This window comes from Gobius niger (genome assembly GCF_951799975.1).
Source record: "Gobius niger genome assembly, chromosome: 13".
Lineage (NCBI taxonomy): Eukaryota > Metazoa > Chordata > Actinopteri > Gobiiformes > Gobiidae > Gobius > Gobius niger.
Genome location: NC_136864.1, coordinates 12,966,566 through 12,990,477, shown reverse-complemented (window position 1 = coordinate 12,990,477; position 23,912 = coordinate 12,966,566). Strand labels below are relative to the sequence as shown.

The window sequence follows — 23,912 nt, the reverse complement described above, 5'->3', positions numbered from 1 at the left end:
TTGTTCTGTAGTTTACTGTATTGGATAGATAGAGTTGGGTCGAGATGGGTGATGTGCCAGACAATTCATATCATGATTTTCTTAACCTCTTAACCCCCACCTGAACCAAGCACATTTTCTCCAGTTTGGCTTTACCTAAACCTAAAAGCTTCTTGAAAAAAGCATAAAATAAGAAGAAAACGAGGATGACAATGCAACATAAGAGAAACAAAAACGTGACAAAAAGAAACAACAAAGTGACAAAAACACCATTAAAGAAGAAGAAGAAGACGAAGAAGAAGAAGAAGAAGAAGAAGAAGAAGAAGAAGAAGAAGAAGAAGAAGAAGAGATTTGTAGGTCTTAGCTTTCAAATAAGGCATTACGCTGGCCTAGGGGCTGTAACCTTTTAGATTTGGGAGAAAATGCACTTGATTAAGGTGGGGGTTAAGAGGTTAAAGCGTAGAGCTTTTATTATGATTTATATGCAGTTTTGTTCTTTATATTTATAAGAGTGAACTAAAGCCATCTGCTTACGCTCTGTATCTGGAAGCTCACATTCAACTGTGAGACTTGGTGAGAAAATTGTTTCTGCGCATCAGTACAGCTGTTGAGCTGAGAAGCGCTGTTGACAACATGCCATTCCCACCAAAATCCATCATCAGGTTTGACAAAAAAATCTAATCCCCTGTCCAACTACAAAACACTTGTCACTTTGTGTGGATATTGCTGTAAAATATAGTAAAATATACAAGAAGGAAGCTGTTTATATTATTGTTCTCCCAGGTTTGTATTAGAGGTTAGACGATACGGGTTTTACTAAAGCCAATGCCGATTTTGGCTATTTTTATTGGCCGATATTTTTGACCGATTTTTCCAAATGTCTGGTCTTTAATCCTATAAAAACATAAATACTTGGCCACTCCAGCCACTTGCTTTATTCCTTTCGTGATCCAGTCATAGCTTCTGTCCCAGCTTTGATTAGTTTCCATTAGCATTAGCATTCTACCGTTAGCATTAGCATGTTGCTAGCCGCGACATTTTGTGTGGCGATCCAAAATACTGTAATTAATAATAATTGTGGAGGTTAAAACTAACTCGGTGATTACATTCTCTCTTGACTGAGGTTTAGTGAATCATATTTATAACTTATTTATATATATTTACTTATTTATTTATGTATAAACATATTTATATTTAACAAACTTGTAGGCCTAGCTAACCAATTTTCATCGCGGTGTTTCTCATTTCCCCTGTATCCTTTTTGTAGGAATTTTACCAATATTTTTCAGGCAAAACAGCTCAGTGATTGAAAGCAAAAAGGATTACGGACTGCCGAGAAGTAGACTTGTTTTTAAATATATATATAAATGCGGTTATCCAGTAAATGCCTGTTCTCCAGTTTAGTGCTGGTAACCTGTGTGCTGTAGTGTGTCGCTGTCCACTCTACAACCCAATGGGAGTTAACGTCTTTGGCCTTTTAAGAAAAGAATCGTCTCTTTCTCGAAACGTCGGCTTCTAAGTCCAGCCGTGTTGATTTATTGGACTCTGTTGCGCTGATAATTGGCACACATTTTCCAGGGGACTCACAGTACGGATGACATTTGGCTGGCATTTCTTTTATCCGATCTCTGTTGTGATGCTTAATTATTGATCTGACTGTGGCTGGCTCCGGATGGCCGTCACGTGTACCACACTACGAAGTCATCTAAAGGATAAAGCCACTTGTTACTGGGTCTAATGGCACTTCAGATCGCTCCACTCTTGTCTCCACGGGCTATTTGTTTCGAGATGGTTCCGGTCAGTGCACTTTCCCTCTCTGTATCGCCGTTGAATTGTTGAACATATAACACAAAGACAGCGCCCCGGGAGGCAGTTTGCACCTGTCCATCACGCAGGAGGACAACGGGACACCTTGATAGCACCTGATGACTGTTTTCCATTCAATTACCCTGTTCTTATTTCTCCTGGCAACCGGCGATTCACCCCACTGGGTTTCTATTGGGAGCGGGCTACACCAGCTGTTGTCTGTTGCAGCGTTTGAGATGAATACGTGTCTGCCAGTTCAGTCCAAGTTCTGACGATATGTGTTTCTGAGGTGTTTTCTCATGCAGGTTGCCTGGTAGGTTAGATTACGGACTCACTTGCAGTCTTTTAACCACTTAACCCCGCCTTAAAGGAACAGGCCACCGTGTTTACATACTGAGATATGTTCTTACCTGAGCTTAGACGAGTTGATGCGTAACTGTCTGGTCTTTGTGCGTGCCCGTGGAAGACCGTGGTAGCTTCCAACTTCACCCCCGTTTGGAGCCATAGGAATATATTGGGAGAGGCCAAATGCTAACAACGTCTTTGGTCGTTTTATGTGACTGCACAAAGACCAGACAGGTACACATCAACTCGTCTAAGCTCAGGCAAGAACATATCTCAATGGTGGCCTGCTCCTTTAAATTAGCGCATTGTCTCCAGTTCGGCTTTACCCAAATCTAAAAACTCCTCCACTGGAAAGCGCGTTTTTGTCACATTTTGTTGAAGCGTTTTTTAAATGTTTCTGTTGCTTTTTCATTGTTTTTTCATTGTTTGACTGTACGTTTTTTGTCTTTTTTCGTCTCTTTTTTTGGCATGTTTTTGTCGATTTTTCTTGCTTTTTTGGCACGTTTTTGCGTCACAACAAAAAAAAAGCCACAAAGGCTTTTTTTTTGTTACTTTCATTGCTTTTTTCATTGCTTTTTTGTCATGTTCTCACTTAGTTTTCGTTGCGTTTTGGTCACATTTTGTAACTTTTTTGTCTTGTCTTTGATGCTTTTTTCCTTGCTTTTTTGTCACTATTTTGATGCTTTTACTTTTTTTCAAGAAGCTTTTGGATTTGGGCAAAGCCAAACTGGAGAAGGTGTGCGCCGTTCAGGTGGGGGTTAAGAGGTTAAACTTTGGTGAGTCATCGTTCTCATTGAATGCGGGCCATATTTTGTCAAGTGCGTTAGAATCGTAAGTTCCCTCCTGAAATCTGAATTAAAAGTCATTAAACGCACAAACTCACTCAAACTCATCACTAAAAAAAGGGGCTGGTTGAATTTAAATTGTTAGCTGTGATCCTAACTTTCCGCATGCATTCATAACATTTTGTATTCTTTGCAGAAATTAGTTCATACACAAGTTCTACACTTTTAAATCTAGCACTTCCTACAGGTTCACAACTTCTAAAAATACTCACAATTCACGCAGCCGCCTTTTTTTCCACAAACATCCCCGGTGAATTCGATAGACTCTTGGGGGCGAAATGGATTTTACTCTACGACAAAAAAAAATCAGTTTGAGAATGGAAAAAAATGAGTGCAGTACCCAAAATCTGATGTATTTTACAAGTTTACAGAGCCAAGTACGCTCCTCTGATAATGCAGGGCGGCACTTTTCTTCCACTCTCGCTAACATAACAGCTCTGTTTGCCCTGGATTTGAGGTTTTTGTCATTCGAAATAGCTAAATGAAGCCTGGAAAGCAGCACGCGGAATAACTAAAAAAGCCGCCCAATTCCCTCGGACCTGGCAACCTTGCTCTAGTCTTTCTTGTATGACAGTTTTAGGAACCACTTTGACTTCTTTTCTGGTATATTTCAATGTCAGCTCTATGAATTTGTTACAATTTTACATTGGGATGATCCTCAATCTAATTTTAGCAAGGGTAACCTCTTCATAAACTCTGCGTGGCATTAATATGTTATGATTCAGTTTGCTCAAAGGCTCCTTGCTGATGCGATGATTACACAGTCGCCCAAAGCCCCTCACCATTTTAACTAGGCTCTTGTGATCACGCTGGAACTGTAATGGTTCGACAGACGGATTTTTGCTTCCGCTTGTTAAGTGAATTTGTCTGGCCTGGTCTAGGTGGCACGGTTACGTCTTTTCCTCTGCTCGACACTAATCACATTAGGTGGTGTAAAGGTAATGCATATTAATTAGTTGCCGTGAACATAATCTTTTAATGAAATTTGCATAATAATGTAAGTGATTGTTTTTTTAGCCGGTGCTGTTTCGCCAACCTTTGCGCAAAGTTTAAAGCCCATTCATAAAACCTCTGCAAAGTGATTAGTGAAATGTCAGCGCTCTGTTGTCATCTCATTCTGTCCTTATTGGCAGCTGATGTTTCGTAAACTATTAACAGCGTGTATCTTGTCTAAAGGAACTGTCTCCATTTTTATTTGAGGGGGCTCTCTGCAGGGGAGCAAGGCTACGACAAGGAAAAGTGTCACTGTGATGACTCTCCTCTCTAATTATGTGACAAAAGTGGACAACTTACAACGTGACGGCTGGGCTGCTGAAGAGAGGAAAATTATTTCGCCTTGCACTGTTGCTTTTCACGTTTTTCAGTCATTTTGTAAGATCTGATTGTCGTCCTTTTTTGAGTTTTGTCTATTTGTCAATGGTTACTAGGGCAGAACAGTTTCAGAAAATATCTTAATTGCAATGTTTTTTTTTGTATGCAACGTCTTCTCCGGACTATAAGTCGCTGTTTTTCATAGTTTGGCCTGGGGGTGCGATTTATATATCAAAATATCAACACATGGCAGCCAGGAGAGGGCGCTCTAGGCTTGTGTACCAGCATCTGCTACTCCTGTACCACTGAAAAAAAAAAGAAAGGTAATCGAGCTGCCGAAAGAAAATTTTGAGTGAGCGAGAAACCTGTGAGGGACTGGCAAAAAGCGGAGGTTACTCTTACTTACAATGAAGGAAACAAAAAACGCTTTAACCTAGATGAACAATGTACGGTTGAGCTCCCATGCTCAGGTAGTTGCCAAGGCTGGTGCGACTTATCCTCTGGAGCGACTTATATATGTTTTTTTTTCTTTTTCATTATGCATTTTTTGGCTGGTGTGACTCCGGAGTGACTTCTATATGTCTTCACTCTGCATTTTTTGGCTGGTGCGACTTATACTCCGGAGCGGCTTATAGCCCGGTAATTGCAGTTTTGGGGATGGAATATTTAGCTGTAAGGCCCTACATAAATTCAAGCCGAGCGATTGGGTCATGGCTTTACACACTTGGACTGCACCACGCAAGCTGCACAGTCAATGAGCTCATTTACTGCGGGCCGTCCACATGAATATGCACACTACATTATGTACAGACATGATCAAAATTTAATGGAGCAGAAATGTCCTTGAGTCCTGAAAGATGCATGTGTGAAAAAGCCACCGCCGCAGCCGCATTTCACCCCATCAACGTGTAATTTTGTCCGATACTTCCCTGTAGGCCACTGAAGGCTTCTGGGTGAGAAAAACAAGACCGATTTCTAGTATCACATATTGCTGTATTTAAAAAAAAAAAACGAATTTAAAACGAGCAAACAAACCCCAGCTTTGGTTTGAGAGCCATTTAAACTAATCACTTGCACTATTACCGACCCCTTGCAGCTGGAGTTGGACATATCTTACTGAGCTACAGCATGTAATTAGTCGGGAGGCCCAATATTCACACACAACAACAACAACTCTAGTGTCCCCCGTGGGCCACCATAGGCAGGTTTTTAATTCCCCGGTGCATTGGGAGTGAAAAAAAACAAGACGAGATTCGGACGGCAACAACAGCCGCGAGCTGCAGAGAGGAGACAGCACAATGCGTTTAGCAGCGGGGTAACACGCGAGGTGAAGGCAGTCCGCTGAAAAACACCAGCATCAACAAAAAAAGAAGATCAAGAAACAAGGAGGAATGGGGAGAAATCTGTACAATCAAGCAGTAATAGAGTGGGGGAGGGATGGGGCTAAACCTTAAGCACAGAGATGGACAGTGCGGCACCACCTACTCCATTGATTCGGGCCAAAGCTATTTACTCACTGCCATTTTGCGGATAGGATCTCATATAAAAAAGCATTTTCCTGCTAGATGGAGTGAGTGAACGCGACTGTCAATCACGCATCGCACCAATGGGATGTCCAACGGCCCAAGGCAGGGGGATAGAGTCAACACAAAAGCATAAAATACATGTGGGATAGATCTATTTTAAATGTAAGAAGGCTGTCTTGAGGAAATTGAGAAGGTGATGGACGTTTTTTGTCCACATTGGAAAATGTAATCGAGATTTGCTGAAGTTGACAGTTCGATGTTTGTAAGTCCGTCTAAGGACATAGATATGCTCCCTTTTGGAATGAGTCTTTCCTTCTCTTTTGCTAAAATGCACCTAATGTTTGGTTTGGTTTATTACAAGTTCTTTGATGTACATTTATGTATCGTTTTTTCAGAATCAAACATGTCATACATAGGAGGCTGTTTTTAAATGTTTACACCAGTACTTTAACGATACTTGGTTTACAATACCAATACCTGACCGATATTTTTCTCGATCCAAATACTACAATATTTTTCATATGGAACCATAAAACAATAGTGATGACTTATTCCATAAAGCACTATTCTTTAAAGAAGTGACTTCCTTTAATGCTGCCTCTGGACCAACATTAAAACTTGGTTTCTAAAGATTTTTTTTTTTCTTTTTCGGTACCTGCTTTCAATACTTTTTTTTTTTTTTTTTATATACCAGTCGTACCAAAACCTTTTTACGATACAATACTGGTTGTGTTTATTGGTACCCAGCTCTAGTCACACATATCAAATACTGTGTATGTGCTGTGTTTTTCCCTTTGTACAAAGTAGGAGAAGAGGAGAAGAAAAAGTACAGGGGATGTATTAGGATTTCACTGGGCAATTGAAATTTTTTGCAATGCTCTGTAGCTACTAGACATTGTAGATTGATAGCAAGGGGATTACAGAGATATTACCCATAACTAGAGATGCACCGATCCGATACTGGTATCCAATACTGGAAAATATACAATATCGGCTACAAATATCCGATGCTGAAACAATACCAGTTTTGGCTCTCAACTCCTTAAAAGCACAACTTTTACCACCTAAATCTATGTGATTATGGGCATGCTGCATATCATTGGAAAGCTAAGAACGAGAGAGTCCAACAGCTGATTTCAACCGTTTTAAACGCATGTTCGATCACTGCGAAAAATGCTGCGCTAGCAATAGCATGCTAAAGCTAGCGGGTACGTGCTAATGCTAACGGAAAAAAATCAAGGCTGGGTCAGAAACTATGACAAAAATACCTGAAGAAGCCTAATACAATAAACTAACCACTTCTGAAGCCAAGTGTTTGTATTTTATTTTAAGAAATAACTGATCTAACACATTTGTAATGATCAGATCACTTCATGTGAGTTGCTTATATTAATCACCTAAAGCCTGTCATATACCCAAGGATAATTAGTGTAGAAAAGTCCAGTGATCCTTGTTTAATGTTTATCCATTATTTTACCAATAGATATATTTGATCATTGATTTGTAACATTATAACAAAAAAATATGACTTTATTGATCTTAAAATGGAGAAAAGAGTCAATTAAATTTTTCGCTCTAAGAAAGCCACTTTTAAGAAAGTCTTGTTATTGAAAAATATCGGATATCGGCAGATACTCAAACGGCAGTATCGGTAGGAAAAAAAGATGGATCTGTGCATCTCTACCCATAACCCAATGTAAAAACGTATTAAAATTCTACCCATATATCAGATGCTCTTAACCAAAGCATTGAACAATTGGTATAACTCTTAGGTCAGATGAACACAAGATTATAGTTAGATGACACATGGCTAATAGTGTTTTTGTTTTGTGAATGTTTGTGCCTTGAAGATAAGAGGAAATAATGAAACATAATTTGGTTCAGTCCATCCAAACGAGTTTCATCTTGAGACCAATGAAGAACGCCGTATTGACAAGTTACTGTCGGAAATTGCAATTGCAATACGATAGAAAACTGACTTCAAGCTCTCAAAATACTGTTGTTCAAGTATTTGTTTTATCGTGTTGTGCCAGACTGTATAATACACCCAATCAATTAATGTTTTTTTCAGTTGCGGTTTGTATCCCTTTGTGGTCTGTTTTTTCCATTCACCGTTAGGCAATAATTGGAGGAATGTTGCATCAATAAAGTTTTATAGCTAATTCATGTTGCTCATAAAAGGGATTGATTTGATTTTAAATTCTTCGACGGCAAAGCAGACTCGACAGAAGAACAACAACAACACAATTATGAAGTGTAGTTATCTCGAGATGCTTCCAGCTAATCCCCTCAGCTCTACCAATGAATATAAGCATGCTCACTTTTTAAATGGGCTGTCTGGTGTTATGCGTGTCAGTCCGGTGCACATCCTGCCAGTGATGCTCAGTGGCCTGGAGCAGGAAGTGATTAGGGAAGAGACACAGCTAACTGGCACACAAGTTTCAAACGCACACATCTTGTTAAAGTTTTAATCAATACAGCCTCTTAAATTCACAATGACAATGGGAGGCTTGAGACGAGGGTGTGCAGTTCTCCTCTGAAGCAAATTTTACAACATGACAATAGCACTGGACAAATCTTCACACTATTCTCTAAGATGCAGTTTTTTGTTTGTAATTTAACAAAAGGTATAGAAATCATTAGTGGATGTCTAGACATGGTGATGAGCCATGTTTATAGTGATAGAGTGATATATCGGCCGGCTGATATTTAGGTATTTCACAATATCGAACCAATAGTAATAGAGACTTCTCATTGCTTATAGAAGAAGAAAAAGAGACCATTTTTAGTTTAGGAATCTGCAGATTTTTGTCTTTAAAGCAGTACTAAGTAACTTATGCCCCAAGAGGCCATAAGCGCCACTGCAGGTGTCGTAGCATGTTGCGTTTTTTTACTCATTAATTGTCCGTGAGAGTTAATACTACACTGATAGAAAAGACAAAGGGAGAATGGGATATTGTACATCCAATTGCACAAGGGAGATCATTTTTTTCACTCAAACATGGCTGTAAATACTGTTTAAGTGGCGCTAGCCCGTAGTTGGCTTTGCCTGTTAGCCTGTTAGCTTCTTCTTCGTGATTCTATTTGTGCATATTGTCGGCAGCGAAGTTGCAATTGTGGTTTTCTGGCCAGAGACACTAGGGAGAGATGAATCATCCCATTAACACTTGTATTATCCCCAGAGGGACTACGGAAAGGATTTATTTAGGTAAACAAGTTATTTAGTACTGCTTTAAAGCAAGCTCTGAAGTACGTACTCAACATGAATGTGTTGAATAAACCAGCCCTATGCCCCTAATGCTGTCACAGTTCAATGCTGGCCAATTATAAATGCATAACTTCAAAGCATAACAACGCCGCACCAAGAAGTAATTTCCTGTTTCGATCCAGCACGCCAAAATAAAAGCACACAGCTCGTCTCATTGATTGTAAATTGTAAATTGTGTATGTGCTGCCTGCCTAGGGACTACAGATGGAAACTAGCATCTCTGCTATAATCTGGCATATTTACAGTGGTCATGTGCAACTGTTCATTAATATGCATTGTCCCTATCAAATAAATAAATAAATAAAAAAAATTAAAAATTAGTTCAGCAGGTATTTGCGACATTAGAAGAATATGATTAAATACACACATTTTAAGTGTTGTGTCTGTTAATAGCAAGGTAGAAAGAAAGTTGAACTAATGAACTGCTGAACTAATGAATAAGATGGTGGGTTTTTTTTGGACAGCGTTGTTATGATTTGTAGTTATGCACAGATTCAATTGACTCTGGTAAGAGTCAGCATCAACTACATTTCCAGAGCAAGCAAACAGGAAGCAGGGTAAACCAATCAGCGAAGGGCAATCATTTCCCTTAATATTCGAACAGGATTATGAATCACAAAACTCACCTACTGTCGATGTGTTTTTAGTTATTTACAGCCGATTAGAAAAAAGCTCTCCAGTACATTTGTAATTGGGGGGACTTTTATTCATTTATTTCCGTGACCGCAAACAAATGAATCTGAATGCAGTTTGGCAGCAGCTGCAAAAGCAAGTGCCCTGACCAGACTGATATCCCTGCGTATACAGAGGAGTATCATTGTGGATGCCAGGCTAAGAAAAATCCATGATCGACCTGTTAAAATGATGTATTTTCCTCCCCCTACATGTTCCAGCCATGTCCTAATGTGTAGAATGAGCCCAGACCTGTTCACCACAACTGCCTCTAAAATCGTGCACTGTCACTCAAAAAGGTGTCACTTCGGGTCTGAATTGCCGTCATGCACGAGCTTAATATAGAAGGTGCAGTTACACATATGGCCTGAAGTGGCAGCAGTGAGTATAAAATGGCGAACTTGCATCCGGCCCCTTTAAGGTGCACTTAATTCCCAGAGTGAAAATGTGTCTTCTGAATTTGACTTAATGACACTGCAGTAATCGGGCAGGACAAGTAGGCGACCACAATGCCGTGCCCGCGGACCCGCTCTAGATACAAAGGGCCGTGGAAAGTCATGGATGTGTGATTTGAACTTACAAATTGCTATGACACCAACACTTGGCACTATATCACCGTCAGAGACATGCAGTGTTCAGATGCAATGATTAAGCGTCTCCAATAATGATGTCCTCGTTGAAGCGCCTTCTGAGTGCAGTTTAGCTGATCCTGGAAGTAGTGGATTTGCGACAATAGATTTTGTTCTCTTACCTGCATAGGGATTATTCGTCTAAATCTCAGGTATTAGTGAGCTTACCAAAGGGATTACGCATCACACTTTGATTCATGGCCGGTCCCACAATAATAATAATGCAACCGTATAGAAACCTACACATAAACAAAAACACATGCAAGAAAAATGTTTCAAGAATGAACCCTCCAAAGGCGTTATTAATCATTGCGAATATATTTATACAGGGCTGTCAGAATGGGTGGTTTTCCCTGTTGGCCTCTGAAAACGTGACTGCAGCAAATGTATAACAATGCTTTATTGTTCTTGTACATGCAAAAGATATGCGGCTATTTTTCAGATACACAGTGACATTTTAACTGTGGTGGCTTTGTTTAACTAATTATGCAATCTTACGTGTGGGCCACATATTGTAGGATTGTTACATGTTTTGAATAAATAGGTTTTATTGTAAAGAAGACATGCAGATACATCAATTGACTTGTAATGATTATGTACAGGATTGCTAAAACTAAATAGGAATGCAACATTTGTTATTATTATTATTATACCTATTTTAGCCCCTGTGCCATTCATTAATTTTACATCATCACTAAAATAAACTAATGCATTTCATCACATGGCCGGCTTTTATTGGTAAATGGAGATGTTTTTGCTTCATGGGGTTTAATGCATTAGGTCAGGAGCTCACAGCCGATAGGCCAAGTCACGCATCATTGGAAAGCTACAAACAGTACAATCTTTTTCCTCGTGTTGTTGTTTTTGTCGCTCTTTTGTTGCTTTTTTGTCACGATTTTGTCACTTTATTGTTGCTTTTTATGTCATGTTAGTGTCGCTCTTCCGTTGCTCATTTGTCGCTTTTTTGTCACTTGTTGTTACATTTTTAATCACTTTTTTGTAGCGTTCTTGTCACATTTCTGTCGCTCTTTTGTTGCTTGTTTGTTGCTTTTTTGTCATGTTTCTGTCGCTTTCTCATCACATTTTGGTTTGTTGCATTTCTGTCACATTTTTGTCGCTCTTTTGTTGCTTGTTTGTCACATTTTGGTCACGTTTTTGTCGCTTTTTTGTCACTTATTGTTGCTTTTTTTGTCACTGTTTCAGCGCTTTTTCATCACTTTTTTGTCAGGTTTTTGTCGCTCTTCCGCTGCTCATTTGTTTCTTTTTTGTCACTTTTTGTTACATTTTAATCACTTTTTTTTGTAGCGTTCTTGTCACATTTCTTTCACTCGTTTGTTGCTCCTTTGTTGCTTTTTTTGGTCACTTTTTTGTTACGTTTTCATTGCTTTTTTTGACGCTTTTAGATTTGAGTATTTCTAAACCGGAGAGGTCGGTTCAGGTGGGGGTTAAGGGGTTAAAACGTTAGGTATTGGTGTTATAAATATCTCGAATTATTAAAATTGCAGTAAACTCTACTGTCCCCAGTGACGTGTGCCAACTCAACAAGGAGCCTGAGGGCCAACCAGAATTAGTCCGAGGACCGCATTTGGCCCCGGGCCGCACTTTGTTCAACCCTGCTTAAGATTTTCTTCCTTTATGCTTTCTTTTTATAACTCAATGCAAGAATGCTATTGTTAAAATGATGGTGTCGGGCCTCACTGGAATGTTTGTTCTGGACAGTTTTCTTGCTCTTGTGACACAACACCAGCCTGGGATGTTACACTGTGTGACTTTTAACAACAGAATGCCACATCCTTTTCAAACTCTGGCAATGAAACACCTTTTTTTGTTTATAGGTTGGACAACACACCTCAGGGACTGACAAAGCTGCTGTCAAAACATTTCGATCTACGGACATAAAACTCTAAAGATAACGCTCAATGTTTCAAAATCTCTGACAATTTACCATCTGGAGGGAAATGGTCCCGAAACAGCAGCGTTGCCTCTACTCTGTACAGAAACTTAATGTCATACACTGTTGAAGAAATAAGCTCTGCCAAATGAACAGCACTTTCAAATACTGCAGAGAAATGGACTAATATAGTGCAAATGTTTAGTTAACCTATGCATATGCTATTTCGAGGTGTGTTTCTATCCATTTTGTGTGCACAGGATATTTGCATAGCTCGTATCAAATCATATTTTAATACGCTGGCACCCCCCACAGCTGGATTAACAGACACGTGAGCAATGACCACACTCTACATCCTGTGTGCTCTCGAGTCGGAAAGAGGCTTTGCGAGTTCCCGTTGTGAAGTCGCTCGTATTGAGCTAATAAATGTATCCCAGCTGACAGAATAACAGTTTGAATCTCATTTCCACATGTCAAAACAGTCTCTCTCTCTCTGCCTCTGCACCTGTCAGAAAGAGTAAAATAAATGCGATGAATCTTGAAGGTAGACGAGCTGTCAACATGCGTCAGAAAAGTGTCAGATTTCTCACTAGTCTTTGCACACTGACCTCGCTGCTATAGCTGCTGCTTCTTATACCGGTCAGGAGCCAAGCTGTGGAAGTCTGCATGGGGCTCTGCTTACTTCTGTAGTTCTTCGACTGGATTTATGAGGGACATATATATTAACTCAACTATCTTCTGCTGCGGCACAGTCTGAATGCATTCATTTGTGAGGTTAAGCTGAGCTCGGCACTATCACGTTCTGCAGGAGCGGCGCTGCATTCCTTCCCAAGCCGTTGAACACAATGGAAAGTTGAATTTAATGTAAGAATATCAGGATTTAGAGAGAGGACCATATTATGTGTGACATTATGGCAAATGACAGGTTAAGTGGATACACATTTCTCTTTGTGCCAGTTATATTGGCACCTGCTGGTGGTTTGGTATGTTAAGGAACATTTTGTCCTCAGAGTTGATGTGTCAAAAATAGAAAAAAATTAGCAAAAATACTGTATATGAGTGATAGACTAACATCACGCATAGTTCCGACTGCCATTTTGAATACCGAAGTAGAATTGCAGTAATACAACATGTAACAATATCTCTACACAGGATGAAAATGAAAGACAGCTGATTGACAGTGGCATTTATGTACTCGTAATCATTGCTCAAGAAGATAACAGTTAAAACACGGCCCCAGAGATGCACGTTTATGTGATATAACCCGCAAATGTGCCACAGACTTAGCAGCTCTGTCTGTCGAGCTACAGCAGGATTTACTGAAGATCTGCTTCACTCTGAGGACTAAACACATCAAAGAGGACACAGAAAATCTTTCTCTGTGATTTTTACAATTAGTCATGTCAACAGAGTCTGTTGGACAGACCCTGCTTTTCTGATTGGTTCATTGCTTGTAGTTGCTGTAGGCCATGATACATTTGCTATGTTTTTTTTTTATTCTGTTATTAAGTCTAAATTATCTTTACTCGTTACGTTTTGACCGCTGTGACCCCTTTTGCCACCACATTTACGGCAAATACTTAGAAGAAGACACTGCTTCATGGTTTGTTGTTTGCAGTTTCCAGTTATTGGCTGGTTTACATAATGTGATCAAAGTCGGTAATCATCCTTGTGTTTTGTCGTTCCAGTTGGGAGAAGACACTTTTAACCGTGCCAAGCTGCTGAATGTGGGCTACACAGAGACTCTGAAGGACGCGGAGTACGACTGCTTCATCTTCAGCGACGTGGACCTGATCCCGATGGACGACCGCAATCTGTACCACTGCTACGACCAGCCGCGCCACTTCGCCATCGCCATGGACAAGTTCGGATTCAGGTAGGGACGCTAAGATACGATGAGACATTTTGTATTAGTATCATTGTACTTGGAGCAAATTGAAGCAAATGAATAAAATGTGGGCACCATTTTAAAGAAGGTTTCAAATCATTTTTACTGTAATCATCCCCCAGTTTGTCCCAAGAATTAAATCCTCTCTTTTGTGTTTTCAAAAATGTTTTGGTCTTTTATTTTTGGACACAATAATGCTTAAAGGCACACTGCTACTTTTCTGTTGCCACACAAGACATGCTCCCAATGACCAGCTCGACACAGAAAATGGTGTTATTGCAGTGGGTAATCAAAGAATGGATTTGGATGAGGACATTGCCTCCTAGCCTGTTTAAATCTTAAATTCTGCTGACTTAAGTCACATCTCCATGGAGACGAGCTGGAGACGTACCCACTCCCGGTAAAGTTACCGTCATGTCTAAGGAGAGCTGAGCCGCTCACAGCAAAGGCTCATGTTTGTTTGTACATTTATGAGGTACTTTTCAATTATGAAAATATCTGTCATAAAATAAATGCTTGTGCAGAATTTAAAGGGGCTAGATATAAGTTGGCCATTTTAAGCTCACTACTGCCACCTCAGGTCTTACGTGTAACTGCACCTTCTATATTAAGCTGGTGCATGACGGCAATTCGGACCCGAACAACTTTATGAGTGACATCATTTTAACATTTTTAAACTCTGTATAGTCCCTTTCAATTTTATTTATTGAGTAAAATTCTACACGGTGTGGCTTTAGCTAATGTGTTTCATTACTTGATTTATTTACAAAACATTGTATATTTTTTATTTAAGTTTGATAGAATAATAAAAGCACTTTACAGAATTAGTTAGGTTAATGAACTTGCAGTGGAGCATTGATATAACATTGCACAGAAATAAAGATGATGTATAGCACATTAAAGTGCGGTACAAAATATAGCCGTCACTTGTATTACTCTGTGTACTGTACAAAAACACTGCCATTTTCCTCAATTATCTAAAAGCCGATCTATCATTAATTTATGAACCAAACATGAGCAGTAGAAGTAACCTCCTCATCCACTGTTGTCGTCCTATAAGAGTTATCCTGGACCTGAGACCTCACACTTCATCGACAGATTGTTCAATAAGCTAATGCTGTTTGGCAACATCACATTACACCTGGTTATCTGCTATTGCCAGTTCTTAGCATTTAATCAGTAAAGCAGTTTTATTGTCTTTGTGTGAGCAGAAACTGACTATTGTGGTTTGTCTGATGCACATTTTGATTATTCGACTCACTGTTAAAGTCTAAAAACAACTAAAAACATTATTTTTATTGTAATTTCTGCAACAGATTTAAATTGGCATTTGAGACAAAAGGCAAAATCTAACTTAATTTAACTTTTATCTATTTATATTTTGCAGCACAGATCCGTGACATTGAAAATAACACCTTTGCTTGCACATTTCTCTTTCTGTAGCAGTATTTTAACCATATCTATTTCATTGCATTGAACATGCTGAATCACTCCTTCTTCAACTTATTGATTTCGACAGGTTTAAAGATTCTTGACCTTGTTTGCAGGTGAAAGCTTGCTTGCTAGATTTAGAACAAATCGACTCTGAAACCCGAACGTCAGGAGGAGAAAAATCCCTGCAGTGTCTCACCTTGAGTTAAACTAAACTTGGATGTTAAAAATGTAGTATCTAGCAAGCACAAAATTGAGGATCGGCTCACTTATTTGTAAACCAGAGATCTCCAGGATATTCTATTAAAACTCACTTTTGACTTGAATCTCTGCCCAAGATAAGTTTCTCGGTCTGACTTCATGGGTCATTTTCACACAGACAGTGGCCTCTAAAGACAGCAGGCGAATGAAAATGTCAAAGAAAGTCTCAAGTGGCAAAGTCGGTAACCTTCAACCATACTGTTATTTTAGGATCCACTCTTATTAAATGCACTCAGACTTCAGTGATGAATTGTTGAAGCTGTTGGCAGTAAAAGTCGGGTCAAATTAAGATCTTTTCCATTACCTTAGCACCTTGCTGCACTTCGAACAGTGCACCGAGAAAACCGGGGTCACCTTGTAATCTCATTCACGCTGATTTCAAAAACATGACGTAGATTAAATTATCTGTCCGGGGCTTGCGCGCTTTATTAGATTATATTACACGGCATTATGTTGTAGTAATACACTTGATGCTTAAGTATTTGGCAAATGGCTGACTGCTGGACAATGGCTTCTGTCAGGCCGCACTACCAATTACTAGAGTGCACAATTTTCTGAGTAGGGTATTTTTAGTGGTGTCCAAATGTGAATCCTCATTTGCACACTCCATTTTAGCAGCTTTGTGGAATACAGTATATTCTCTGCACAAATGGCTAAGGGTCATATATGGGCTTTGGAGTGGCACAAAAAAAAGAAATTGAGGTGCTAATTATATGTACGCATTGGTTATTGACTGTACATAAGGTATGCAGACAATCAGACAGCTTGACATCCTTCATGATATTACTTGGTGGAAAAATGGACAGACGACTGGGGAGGTCTCAAATGCCACTCAAAGACCTTTGGATCATCAGCTAGCTGTTTGTTTACTTTTTAAAACAGTTGTTTCCTTCACGGCCAGTAAGGATTCTCTGCTGTAAATAAAAATCCGCTGAACCTTACAAAAACACGGCAAAGATGAACAGAAGCGTCTTGTAAAACAATGTGGAACACAGAAGTTTGTTGTAAAAGGCAAAAATGCTGCTGTGCCAAGGGAGAGGGAAGCTTATGTTTATGCACTTTGTATTGCCTTGTGTACAAAATGTTCTCAACAAATAAACTTGCCTTTCCATCATTTCATAACCTGTATACAATACAGCATTACGTGTACTGTTTGTCTTATGGCGGCTTATGTTGGATTTCTTTTCAATTGCTCACCTTACCGTTGCTTCTTCATGCTAAACTTTGCTTTATCGTGCAAAAGAGCTGCAGAAGTAATTTCCCTGGTTGAATTTCCTCTAAGTCTTTTCTAAATGTAATATTATTCCTGCATCAATTCACTTGCCGTGTTGTTGCTGTGTTGTTGTTGCTGCTCCTCTGTTTTTCCCTCAGCCATGTCCCTGTCATACAGAACACTGTGGCAGGATTGTGGTGACATGTTTTCTCACATACTTTGCCTGTAGTCAGACCTACGGCTCTTGTCATGGCCCTCCAGCGAAAGGCTGCCCCAGTTCATACTATAGAGAGAAGAAAATCCTATACGAGGCACTGTGTACTGTAGATGTCTCTGTCATGACACATATAATATATAAAAAAGAAAACGTTGTCTGTCAAAGTGGAAACGTGGAGAAGATTGTGTTATATTCACAATAAAATGCTGCTCCCATTCACTCATTCAAACAGTTTTGCTCTTTGCCTTTTCTCAATCCTGCTTTATTCTGTTATTTCATCTCATTGCCAATTCTACCACATGAAGGCCCATGAAGTGAATCGAAATGACGTAACCCTTAAGCCCTTGGTGCAAAAAGACAACATTTAGCACTAAATACAGCATGTACACAATAGGGGGCAGCAGAGGGAGAGCTCAGCTGGGCATGGCGCTGCTGACTTCTTGCGCTTTATCTTTGTCAGAGTGATATTAAAAGGTTGTATGTTTAATGTTTCCCCACATGCCTTTAACCTTCACTGTTGTGTCGCCCGCAGGCTACCATACGCTGGTTACTTCGGAGGAGTGTCGGGACTCAGTAAAAAGCAGTTTCTGAAAATCAACGGTTTTCCGAATGAATACTGGGGCTGGGGAGGAGAAGACGACGACATCTACAACAGGTAACTTGTCATTATTTTCCTCTGCAGCTCGTTTTGAGGCCTTTGTCAATTTAAAACACCATTCTTATAGTAGTTACGTATAGAAATGCTGTGGGCTGAGTGTGGAGCCCTGTGGCACACCTTTATAATATGAAGTAGTGGTAGTAGGAAGTAGAAAAACAGCCATGATAAAATCAAGGCTTGTATTGTATTGTTTTAATTATGTCTTATGTATTGTGTGAAATCTTACGCTGTATGGCTGTATTTTCTGAAGTATTGGTAGTAAATATTCAGTCCCACAATGTGTTGTCATATTTTTCTCCATGTACTGAGTTGTGGTCCTTTTTATTTCCGTGGTGACATTCTTCTACTCAGCAGCCTCGAGCTACTGTTCTGTACATCTCTGCACCATTTTTTGTTGAAACGACATTTTCCCCTGACACAGTTGACCACTCGTATAAAGCCCCTGCTGCAGAACCGCATTGTCTATATTGAACACTACACGCACCAAGGAATCGGGCAGTGACATACCAACCCCATAGAAAAAGAAATACTGAAGGAGAGGGTTATCCAGGAGTTACACATTTTAATTAAATACAGAGAGCAAAGGGAGGCATTGCTTGTTCTGGATCGAAATGCCATCCACTCTGGAACTGAACCTCAAGAGCCCAGTTTTGGTCAATGTACAGGCCTCGCAACGACATGGCTGTGCCTTTCACACGAGCAGCACCAAAGTTTGATCGCGTCGTAATGTCTTTCTATCTGTCGAAAAAGAGAGGAGCCAGCGCACGGGCCGTCAGACAAATTGGGGACTTCGATTTGCAACACAAGCTTGCAGTTCTTTCTGATCTAAGGAGCAAGGGGAAGCGTCTGTGACCGTGGCGTTCCCCTCCTCACAGGGAGGACGGGGCTTTGTATCTGTCACATTTAAGTTAGTTAAGTTGATGTGCCGGTACAAGTGCAAAGCTTGTAATGTCCATCCATCCATCTTCTTCCACTTGTCCGTTGCTGGGTCATGGGGGCAACCGGAGCTGCCCAAATCACACTACACCAGCCCCTTATGGCTCCTCCTGCAGGTGGTGGGTCCACAGGAGGACGGCCTCACGATAAAGCGGGCCTGTTGGTCTCTCATAAGGGGCTTCTGAACCGCTCTTTGTCTGACCCGTCACCTGGGACCGGTTTGCCATGGGAGACCCTACCAGGGACACGAAGCCCCAGACAACAGAGCTCCCAGGATCAAACCCCTCCACCATGTTAAGGTGGCGGTTCCAGGAGGGGAGCTTGTAATGTCCTGTGTATAAATTATCTTAACGGCAACAAAAATTAAAACCAGCGCATTCAGATCTGGCAGTTTGACATTGACGCTCATGTAAAGCAGAGTCTAGCTCCAAACCCAAAAGTGAAACACTTATCTTTACACTAAAAGCCTTGTTTTAAAATATGTATATACTTCATTTTAAAATATACTGTATATATATATATGTGTAATTTTGTATTGAAGTTGGCCTACATAATTAATTTTAGTTGATTTTAATAATAGATGAGGTAGATTTTTTATTAGATGAGTGCCATTCACTAACAGCGTTTTAGCAGGGTGCACATGACTGGTCACCCAAAGCCTCAGGGATTACATGACTCCAAAAAGTTTGGGAACACCTAACGTAGACGGAGTGTACATCATAATATACTATGTCAAAATTCACATTACTAAGACAAGGTCAAATCAAACCACTCATCTCACTGAAGCGCTTCATTATTATTGTTGTAATAAAGCGGAAACTTATACATAAATTAACCTTATAAACCTCTTTAGTCGGTCTTAAACGACTGGCTCAAGTTCACAAATGCCATTATCAAGAACGTGTGTGAAATAAGACGAACACACTCATGATAGAGAGACTGAGGTGATTTAAGACTGCCAAAGAGCTTTGAATCATTGCTTTAATTTGCCATTCTCCCTGCCGTCTGATGGCCCTTAGCATGTTTAATTAGCAGGTGAACCGGCGGCCTGAGTGTGGCGTATATAAGTGTGATCATTCATCCACATCAGACTGTACAGAGCAGAAGAAGTAAGGAGACTGACTTGTTAAAAGCACAGTTTGCTTGAATGCCTTGTTAATTGCTTTTATTATTCTCCACTCCAGCTGTTTCTTGTGTTGTCGCACCTGTGCTATTTTCTTGGCTACGTTTGAAATAACATTAGACTCTCGCTGCTCTGTTTTGAGTTTACCTTCAAATTAAGCACTAAAAAAGACAATATTTTTAGAGTCGGGTTGCGGCTTATCATCCCGGGGTGACTGTGGGTCTCGATGCCATACCAGTTTAGAGCCACTGATTTAAAACATGATTGCCGTTTGATTGGGGAAATCTTAAAACCTTACTCACTGTAAATGGAAATGGTGAGGGATATTGTACATTGTGCCACCACCCAATTACACAACGGAGATATTTTTTTCACTCAGACTTGGCTGTAAATACTGCTAAAGTGGCGCTAGCCCAGTTAGCTTTGCCCGTTAGCCTGTTAGCTTCTTCTTCGTGATTCCATTAGTGTGTATTGGGCATCTGGGCCAGTGCAGGGAAAGTCGAAAGCGTAGTTTTCTGGCCACCAGTGGGAGATGAAAGACCCCCCAATCATCCCATTAACACTTGTATTACCCCCAGAGGGACTACGGAAAGGATTTATTAAGGTAAACAAGTTACTTAGTTCTGTTTTAAGTAAAATTACAAATCCTATCGGCTGATGTATTAGTTATAAACATTTACAACCAACTCTTTTAATGCAGTTACTGGTATCGACTAACCTGGCTAACACCAGGCTGCTGTGTGCGCTCGAATTATTTCGAACTGCACAACAGCCTGGGGACCATGGCCAAATCTCCGGTGGATTTGGGAACCAATCACAGAGCGAGGAGGGACGGCAAGACGATGACGCGCTATTCGATATATGGAAGTTTGTAGTTTATTTACGGATAATTAAAAAAAAAGTTTATTTACGGATCCAACATGACAGCAGCAGACACGATGGTATTTTTTGATCAAGCTTTAGACCTTGTTCTAAATAATTTAGCTCAAAAGTTTACAGCGGGTACGTCATACGTCATCTCATACGATGATATGATTGGCTGTGGCTACGTGCAGACGCATGAGACTTTTTTTTTTTTTTTTTTCGTATCGCCCAATAAACGAGTATGGACGATCGTAAACCACACCTCTCCTACGAGAAAATGAATTGGTGGTCCCCAGACTAAATATCACTTGTGATTTTAGTCTGGTGTTAGCCAGGCTAGGTATCGACCTCCAAAGCTCCAAAGATCGGTCTGGTCCTATTAGTAAACATTCGTCTTAGCTGTACAGTGTTATCTTATAGCACACTGTTCCTCTTTTCGATGAGTCTTTACATGGGTAACAACATCTGAAGTACAAAATAATGTTACTGTTTTAATAAGGAATGTGAAAAGTCAGGCCAGTTATTTATGTTTGTTGATATAATCCCAACCTCAGCCTCTGCATGCTCACTGCTGGGCAGAATGCCCCTCCTGCCTACATTATCCAACGTGTGCTGTCCCTGCATTGCACTGTCATTCTGCTCAATGAAGCTTATCTCTCTCTGCTCTCAGTAATGCCTTTATAAGAAGAAAAAAAAGCCGTAAAAAGTGGAGCCCTTTGAGAAATTGCTGCTTCTGAGCGGCCTGTGTCAGTCGCTGCGGCAGGGAAGGAGATTACCATTGTTTGCTGGAGCCCGGCGCGATGCGATAAAAGGGATCCGCGAGTGTGGCTACAATTATATGTCCGAAGAATGACAGCTAAAGTTCAACTCGTGCGGCGTGATAGGAGCGCCAGCCCATTAGATGTTCGAGATCCCCCTTTAAGATATTCCCTATACATCACGCTATCAGTTGTAGCTGCCATGAAATGTGAAGCACGGAGCTTGAACTGTGTCATTAAATGGGGATGTTTTAAAGTATGTGACAGAGTGGTGGTCCGTAGAAGCAGAGCCCTGTAAGTGTAGCTCAAGATGCATTTTTGATTTTCCTTCATTGGTCTTGACACAGCAGTGACACAGCAGCGAGCCGTTAAAGCGCTCTTACCTGAGCTTAGACGAGTTGATGCGTACCTATCTGGTCTTTGTGCGTGCCCGGGGAAGAGCGTGGTAGCTTCCAACTTCACCCCCGTTTGGAGCTATAGGAGTATGCTGGGAGAAGCCAAATGCAACAACATCTTTTGTCTTTTTGCGTGACTGAGCACATGCACAAAGACCAGACAGGTACGCATCAACTCGTCTAAGTTCAGGTAAGAACTTATCTCAGTATGGAAAAATGGTGGCCTGTTCCTTTAATGTTTTCGATCTGTACATTGCCACCTTATGTTGATTGATTGATTGATGGATTGTAAAACATGTGACCAAATCTTTTCTAGTTACTTGTGCCTTTAAAATTTAATATTTCCACTCCACAGTGCACCTGAGGCAAATCACTTATAACGCCAGACTAACCATATAAATGTCTGTGTTAATAGAATAACTGTTTTGCATTTATATTTGAGCTGCATCATCTTCGTGGTTGTATAAGCTACGCAGCGGCGGAGTGATCTGCAAGAAAATAGTCCCTCATAATGCGGTAATTCATGTGATACAAGGTCAGATATTAAAAAATGATTCTATCAGACATTTATATGGTTAGTCTGGCGGTATAAGTGATTTACCTCAGGTGCACTGTGGAGCGGGTCAGACAGTTTTTAATGCAGGCTAGCTGATACCATAGACATGCACTAGCCTAGCGCCACTAAGCTCTTCAAATATGAGGACTGCATGAATTACAAAATAAACAACACTCTGGATAAGGAAATGAGGCCCTATGTCAAAAATCCTGAAATATCCTTTTATACCTGGATTTGTCCAAGTGTCCAACTTACAAGGTCAAATATTTTGTGAGGCGGTACGTACTGTGATATGATGTGTCCATGTGTTTTTGTATTGTATTTGAATAGAGTAGCAAATCACAGACCTGCAAACAACAAAACTACTGCTCTTTGTATGGGGTCTCTGTATGTTCAAAACCAGATAACCCTGCAGTTTGACCTCTACAAACATATTCTGATTTAGCAGGTCATATGTCAGTCTTATGAATATGTTTCTATATTTAAAGGAAATCATTTAGTTGCACCCAATTTGGTTACCCTCTGTAGTTATATATAAAGTCAAGTCTGCTGCAGTTTCTCACATGTTGCCCTTGGCTCTGCTCAAGCTACTTCGCAGCTTCATAGGGTCGAGCTGAACGGGCTGATGCTGTGCTTGGGGGGGGCGTCTGTCAGCGCGCACCCCCGGGACAGGTACAGTCTTTGCCTGGGGCTTCTGCTGCATGTTCACACACGCTCACAGCAAAGCCTTTTCCTGCCTCACTTACCCTACTCAGCAGCAGGAAGGGAGAGAGTGGGTTTGGGGAGGTGGCATGTGTCCATTTTTATTTATTTTTTTTCTTTTTCTTTTTGGAGGCCTGGGCAATTCTCTGTCAGTCAGTACTCGGGACAGACAGCTTCCCGGGGGACTGTGGGGGTCCTGGTTCAGAACTGGCGCCTGCCATGAACTGCGACAGCGCGACAGGAGAAAAGAGAACACTGCTAGAGGGGAAGCTGAAGTGAAAGTGGGAGCTGGGAAGTATAGATCCACTTTTAGAAAGAATTAAGTGCATCTAAACTCGCTATGAAGAATGCAGACTTTCTGAGCAGATGTTTGACCCGCTTGTCCTTGAGAAAACACCTTCCTTTTTCGTTTAGCTTATAGTTTCTACACCATTATAAACTCCAAAACGACATTTTAACGTGAGACAGAGCTGGCATTATGGTTCCAAGCCTAGATAAAGATGTGGGGAATGGTGTAAACCAGTTAGTAGTCAGCTCAGCGTTACGATTACTAGGAGGAAAGTGATTATCTGTCAGGTTACTACTGTATATTAATCATAAATAAAAATTGATTTCGGAAAAACAATATCCACTGCAAA

General features: G+C 40.4%; 1 protein-coding gene across 2 annotated transcripts in view; it reads left to right on the top strand.

The window, feature by feature from the left end:
- The window catches only part of b4galt2 (UDP-Gal:betaGlcNAc beta 1,4- galactosyltransferase, polypeptide 2), a 196,328-nt gene that overhangs the window by 138,932 nt on the left and 33,484 nt on the right, over positions 1-23,912 (top strand). For both annotated transcript variants that reach the window (XM_079569848.1, XM_079569847.1), the window contains 2 exons: positions 13,961-14,148; positions 17,815-17,937. In XM_079569848.1, the coding sequence (XP_079425974.1) occupies positions 13,961-14,148; positions 17,815-17,937 (311 nt within the window). The remainder of the gene's footprint in view (positions 1-13,960; positions 14,149-17,814; positions 17,938-23,912) is intronic.